Here is a 7,034-nt window from a genome sequence, read left to right on the forward strand (position 1 = left end):
AAAAGCTGCCTTTACCGTGCGCGCGCGTCGTTTGGAGCGACTGTTGGAGATGCTCTAAGTTTGAAGCACCAACTGACCAACAGTGGGATCGAAAAATCAGACGAGCGGGAACAGTGACCCAAATTTATGTTAGTTTCACATTGCCTCTAACACAGAGTACAGATGGGTCCCTTGAATAGAACCAGCTGTGAGAAAAAGATAAGAAAAGCCAGCGCGATCCTCTTGCCCATGCATGGACATGGCGGAACCGGCCGTAGTAGAAAGTCTACGACTCGTGCATTTTACCAGAGAGATCCTTTCCGCTAGGTAGCCGAGCAAAAATCTACACGCACTCCGTCGGCGTCGGTGACCATGGGCTTGCTGGCCGGAGACGGCGGTAGCGGCGGCCTTGGCTACAACACGAGCTGCGGGAAGACCAGCGGCCTGGTGTGGAACCTGACGTCCTCCTATGCGGACCAGAGCAACGAGGCCTCCATGCTGTCCGCCACCGTCATCATGTTCCTCCTCGCCGCGCTCTTCTTCAACCTCAACCTCTTCAGCGGCCTCTCCGACACCAGCGCCATCCTCGACCCCAAGGTCCGCGTCGTGCTCTCCAAGGCGCTCTCCCTCTTCCTCCCCGTCATGTCCTACCTCTTCTCCGAGGCCAAGAACGCCGGCGGCCTCGCGTGCGCCGGCGCCGCCGCGGCGTCCGAGCTCCCGCTGCGGGCCCGGCTGATCCTCACGTGGATGCTCCTCGTGGAGCTCCTCCGCAACAAGGTGGAGGAGATCCGCATGCAGCGGGGGGACGACGGCTGGCACAGGGGCACCGTGGAGCGCGCCGGCCGCGTCGTCTGGCTCGGGAGCCTCGTCTTCTTCAACCTGCGCGGCGCCGGGCGCAAGTCCGTGCTGGGCATCCTCTGGCTCCTCTGCGTGGCCAAGCTGGTGCAGAGGGTCACCTTCACCTTGGTGGGGAAGAACTCTCTCGCCTACGGGAAGAACGCACGCCTCATCATCTCCTACATGCATGCGCCTCATGACCAGTCGCTGCAGCAGCAGCATGGAGACGACGCCGACCACGGCGACGAGCTCTTGAAGGGGTGTCGGTACGCGGTGATGGGAGAAGACAAGCTGGTGAATAAGCCAACCCCGGCTGGCTACAGCGTCAGAGGTGACATCACCACCGCCGAGACGACGACGACCGTCGGGAAAATCTGGCGACTTGCAGAGACCGACCCCCTCCTTGGCTCCGTCGACCAAGATGGGCGGCTGCGGAGGCTCTGCCTCTCCTTCGCGCTCTTCAAACTCCTTCGCCGGAGTTTCGAGCACCTGCCGCCGATGAGCGAGGCCGAGACCCGCGACTGCCGGGGCCTCATCTTCTTCGAAGGAGGCTTGTACAGCAGCAGCAAGAGGAGCAACCGGAGCAATGGCCAAGGAGAAGTCGAGAAGGCAGCATTAGCAGCAGCAGAGGAGTTGTTCCAGGTGATGAAGGACGAGACCATCTTCCTGAGCGAGTACTACCACTCCGTCGTCCCCGTGGCCTTGGCGAGCCCCTTCTTCCTGCTCGCGAACTACCTGCTCCTCCCGGCCATGGTGCTGCTCCTGTGCCTCGTCATCGTCGTCCTCTGCGGCAACGGCGACGTGCTCTTCGCTTTCCACAGCCTGAGGAGCGACAACTACAGCGTCTCGTTCGGGGTGGTCAGGATGGCGAGGTGCCTCTTGACGAGAGTCCTCAGTTCCCCGTCGGTCTTCTTCTCCACCATCGACCTCTCCATCACCTTGCTCCTCTTCCTCGTGCTGGTGTACGAGCAGGTGTGGGAGTTTGTGGTCTTCCTCTTCTCCAACTGGTTCCTCGTGTCCATGCTCCACGGGTACGCCGCCAAGCCCCACTGGCGCCGGAGCGCCACCTTCAGCTGGGCCATCCGCCGCATGCTCTGGGTGCGGAGCAAGATGAGCCACCCGGACATCACCATGAGGCAGTTCTCCGCGCTGAGGTCCTGCCGTCTCGGCCGCCAACTGAGGATGGTGCCGGCCGTCTCGCTGACGCTGCCGACCATCGCCGTGCCAAAGGAGGTGAAGCATTCCATCGCCGAGTACTTATCAGCGACGTCGCTGCAGGAGGAGGACGACTACGACCCCACCGCCACTCGTCGTGGTCTTCTCAGCAACGGCCAGCTCGCGGTCGCCGAGTACGGGGAGCTCCGGCGTGCGTGCAAGACCGAGAGCATCGCCGAGGTGATCCTCGCGTGGCACATCGCCACCTGCCTCTTCGAGGAGAAATTTCCGTCACCGTGCGCCTCGCCCTCGCGTGACATGGTTGTGGCGACGACGCTGTCCAAGTACTGCGCCTACCTGGTAGCCTTCCACCCGGAGCTACTGCCGGAAAACGAGGAGAGCACAGAGCGCGTCTTCGAGATCATGGAGGAAGATCTGAGGCGTACGGTCGGCTTCTGGCGCTACCACCTCCCGGCGGCGGTGGCGCCGCTGCTGGGCTCCGGGTACGAGCAGATCATGCGCCTGGAGGAGAAGCCGAACCTGGCCCAGGCGCTGGAGTTGGCGGAGATGTCGGCGCTGCAGAGGGGGGCCATCCTGGAGCGCGCGCTGGAGAAGGAAGCCAAGTGCGCCGCCGGCGTGGAGGGGATGTGGAAGGTGCTGGCTGATCTGTGGGTGCAGCTCATGGTGTACGTGGCACCGTCGGGGGGCGAGGAGCACGTCATGGGGCACGCCAAGGTGCTGCCGGAGGGCGGCGAGTTCGTCACCGTGCTCTGGGCGCTGGCCACGCACATCGGCATGCGCCGCGCGGCGCCGGTGGCTGTCGGTAGCATGGAACATGTTTAGGAGGAGGGTTATGTGTGAATTTATTATAGATGATGTAGGTGTTACCTTTAAGTGTTGTGTCAGTGAGTTGTGTGATCAGAATGATTTCCCTACGTACGTGATGAAATCACCAGCCCCTTTGGTTAATTTGCTCTGTTTCTTGCTTCTGAATTCTGACTAGGACAATGCCTGTACGCTGCAGCACGGGGATGGACTCCGGCAGGTCGAACTCGGCGATCTTCGCGGCGGCGGCATCGACGGGATCCAGTCGACTGCCACGCGGCCGCCGGCGAGCTTCAGCTGCAGCTTCTCGGGGCGGAGCATCACCACCACGGCCCGAACGATCACTGCCACGGCCAGCACGGTCACCATGGACGCCACCGCCCACCGCGCCACGTACAGCCATCTGAACCTTCTGGTCGCCGCCTTGCTCTGGTCGGTGGCTGCCATATGCATCAGTCTGGAACTCTGGAGTACTGGCTAAGTTACAGTCGTTAGAGATGTACACGTAGCATGCATCAATTAGCTAGCTACCACTGCGTACGTCTTCGTGAATGAGATCCACTTCCGCTATCTATTTATAGATAATTTGCTCTCGGCGAGCGATATCCGTTGAATTATGCGCGCACATGTATAAGAGCATCACTAGCTGATTTCTAAAAAATAAAGAAGTAACGACAGAGTAAACCTTTAGTGAAGTAGTTTTATCTCCTTAAATTTTGGTCGTTTTTAACCGATCTTCTAAATTTAGCAGAGAAAAACTTAGGTCGGTAAGCACTCAAAGGTGCCGGACTTGGACACAGTCATCGAGGACGTGAACTGCTACTACGACCGGCGGTGCCACAGCGGTTCATGCGCAAGTATGTGCTCAGCTGATGAAAGATGCTCATCATCCTAGCATATAGATAAACTGGAGCATATATTTGTCAAGAAAAATATGACGCCAAAAAGTTTAATTGAAACATATAGACTTGTGATATGATTTTTCAATATATTGCCATGAGAAACACAATGATGCAAACGGTTGGTAAAACGGACTTCCCACTAAATGAATCTTGCATTTTGAAAATAATGGGGAACAAAGGAAGCAAAATCAATGGCATCATTCGTCAAGACTTGGTCGGAAATCAAATTGGTCATCAATTATATTTCTTATACCGACACGAGATTGAAATTGATGGCTAGGATCACACCCAACGCTGACCCTTCCTCTCCCTTCCTCAACCCTCTATCTTGTCTTATTCGATGTTCTTAACCTCAAGGTTTCGCTTAAAACACGTCTAAAATTTATGTCAATTAGAAATCGGCAAACACGTCTAAAATTGAAACGAGTGGATGCGGCTCGGCCTCACGAACGCCTATCCCGCACAAGTCGTGCGGAGACACACTCCACAATCTCGCAACCTTCTCGATAAGTGTTTTTGAGTGAAACTCCGTATGAAATATATGCATGCGCGGGAGGGTTTACAAACTTACAACACATCATCAGCTCATTGAACACTCGTCAAGTTGATGTATTTGCAAACTTCTACAAACTGTTGACTCGTTGTTTGAGTGCTATGCATGGAATATACGTTTCCGTGATCATTTACTTCATCCTGTCTGTTTTTAAGCTGCAATTTAAGTACAAAGTTGAGTCATCTATTTTGGAACGGAATAAGTACTATGCTCATCAACAAGTTATGATGTTGTGGAATGTTTGAGACTTGGTGTGCTCCTGTTGCTCATTTTGTATAACCGGCGAGTAGATGGTTGTTCTGAGCTCTTACCGCTGGCTGGCTGAACGACAGGACGGTGATCACGGCGGGGAAAGTTACTCTGCCCTGCTGTGCGTTGTGCTGGAGCAGCTCACAGGGACAGGGCTGGGACCTGGGATGTGGGATCCCCGCGGGCAAAACCCCGGCCCGACAACGGATCGGGATCACATGGCAATACCCGGCCTCATTTCACCCCGTTACCATCTTGAGTTCTTGACCTCCATATACATATCGACACCTTCTAACTAGGAGTTGGAGTAGAGTCAGTTCTTATTGTCCATGGCGACCAGCACTGGGAAGTTCACTTATGGCGTGTGGGGCCCGAAGCACTACATCCTGGCGGCCATCGCCGTGACCCTCGCCCTGAGCGCCGTGGCCGTCGTCACCTCCGTCATCCTCAGCCCCGCGCGCATCGTCTTCTCCGTGACCGCCACCTCCACCAACCAGCTCCAGGGTGCGCCGGTGTTGATCCTAAACTTCACCGTGGACGCCGCCAACCCGAGCCGCCGGGCGGGGGTGGAGTACAGCTCCCTTACGGCCCGGCTGCGGGTGTACAGCGCGAGCCACGGGGCGGCCGCGTCGGTGCAGACGGTGGTCCACCAGGCCATGCCGCTCTTCCAGCCGCCGGCGAGCTCGAGCAGCTTCCGGGCGTCCGCCTTCTTCGACCTGCGCTTCTTGGTTAGTAACTCCGGCGGCAACAAGGGCGGCCGGGCCCGGCGGGCGCCTCCCATGAGCGTGCTGGTGAGGGCCCAAGTCCGGTTCAGGGTCGGGCTGGCCTACTCGCGCCCGTACGACGTCGAGGTGTCCTGCCAGCCCGTCGACTTCTTCACCGCCGCGGCCGCCGGTACGAGGATCGGCTGTGTTGCCTGACAGATTGATCAATCTATGCCTAGCTGTTTGTGTCGATATGTGAATCTCTGTAGACCTGCAGATCCATTTGTTTCGACAGCCCAAATCATATGCTATTTTAGTTCTCCAAATGAATGGTTCTGCTTTGCTACCACGAGGATCGGCTGTATTCTTCTGGTTTCCCTACATCTCCAGAATAGGATTATTAAAGAAAATTGTTCATGGAAGGGTTATTAATTGTTTGTTTCTATGGTATACTTACTCCACCAAGAAATGCAGAGAGTTTCGGTACGTTTAGAAGTCAGTCGACTGAGACTTCGCTATGTCTCAGTCGAATGACATCCAGACCTCCTATTTGACGCTTTTTGCGTCGAACCTGGATGCGTCGGCAAACGGGTGAGCAGGAGAATCAGGTAATCTAGCGAGCCGAATGTATTTTATCAAGTCATTGTACAGTAGAGAGAATATATACTGTAATGACAGGTATTACAGCGAACCGATGTACTACAGCGATCAGTTTTTTTGTGTGTTTTTTCTAAATAATAAATATTTCTATAAAAGGAAAATAATTGTTTAAATTTTCAACATTTGTTGAAAATCTTTTAAAAAAATTCCGAAAACTTTTTGAAAACCATGAACATTTTTTGAAATATTAATTTTTATGGCAACACAAACATATTTTGGAATTCTAAAATATTACTGGAATTCAATTATATTTTCGAAAACATGAACATTTATACATGCTGAACATATTATTTTTTTAAATGTCATTTTCTTGAAATTCTAAACATTTTTTGAAAAGCGAATGTTTTTGTAAAAGCAGGACATATTTTTTATTTCATTTTTTGTCATTCGAACATTTTCAGAATTTTGAAACAATATCTGAAATTTCTGAAGAAATGAGAAAAAAACACAAAAGAATCTTTACATAGAAAAACCTTCTAAAATGTCCCCTAGAGTTTTTTAGTGGTATGTTCCTACTCCCTTCGTTCCAAAATAGATGACTCAACTTTGTACTAAATTTAGTAAAACAGTTTAAACTGAACTAGAACCTTCTAAAAAGTTCACAAAACGGGAATAATATGCTACGCTGCTTATCAAATGGGCTAGCCCAGTTACATCCCCTTGCCTGTGTGTTTTCAACAACGTTTTGATGCGAAGGCGAAATCCTATTTGACGCCTTCTGCGCCCGATACAGTGCTTCCAACAATCGGGCGCATACCCCCATCTCCTCCCATCGCGTTTTTGGGCCGGCCAATTCTGTTTGTTTCCTGTTGGAAACGGCAAAAATTCGAGCAGCCACAGGGTTCGAACCCGCAACCCTTCCGTTCGGAGTGCTCGGTGGTAACAACCAGGACCTCAGCTGCTTGTGTGAAACTAGTTTGCTTTCCCTTCCTTTATTTCGTTCTTCAGTTCCGCTTATTCTTTTTTTTTTCTCATCTTTTTCTGTTTTTTTCCATGCGCGTTTCGTAAAATTTGTGAACCTTTTTTCTAAATTAATGAACTTTTTTCAGGTTCGAAGAACTTATTAAAAATTAGATAGCTTTTTTTGAAATTCGATGATTTTTTTTGAAATTTGATGGACCTTTTTTCGAATTTTATGAAGTTTTTCAAATTTGAAGATTTTTTAAAAAA

At 52.4% G+C, this 7,034-nt stretch overlaps 1 protein-coding gene across 1 annotated transcript; it reads left to right on the forward strand.

Moving 5' to 3' along the window:
• The first annotated feature begins 187 nt into the window (after nt 1-187).
• On the forward strand, nt 188-3,480 carry LOC123157958 (uncharacterized). The gene is made up of 2 exons (XM_044576125.1): nt 188-2,907; nt 2,996-3,480. Exon 1 carries the CDS (start codon nt 352-354, stop codon nt 2,812-2,814), a length of 2,463 nt encoding a protein of 820 aa, XP_044432060.1. The 5' UTR covers nt 188-351; the 3' UTR covers nt 2,815-2,907; nt 2,996-3,480.
• Nucleotides 3,481-7,034: the final 3,554 nt, after the last annotated feature.

Source organism: Triticum aestivum, chromosome 7B (genome assembly GCF_018294505.1).
Source record: "Triticum aestivum cultivar Chinese Spring chromosome 7B, IWGSC CS RefSeq v2.1, whole genome shotgun sequence".
Taxonomy (NCBI): Eukaryota; Viridiplantae; Streptophyta; class Magnoliopsida; order Poales; family Poaceae; genus Triticum; species Triticum aestivum.

What these genes read in the sequence shown, in the direction of transcription:
- LOC123157958 (XM_044576125.1), top strand. Translation starts at nt 352, where the DNA reads ATGGGCTTGCTGGCCGGAGACGGCGGTAGCGGCGGCCTTGGCTACAAC.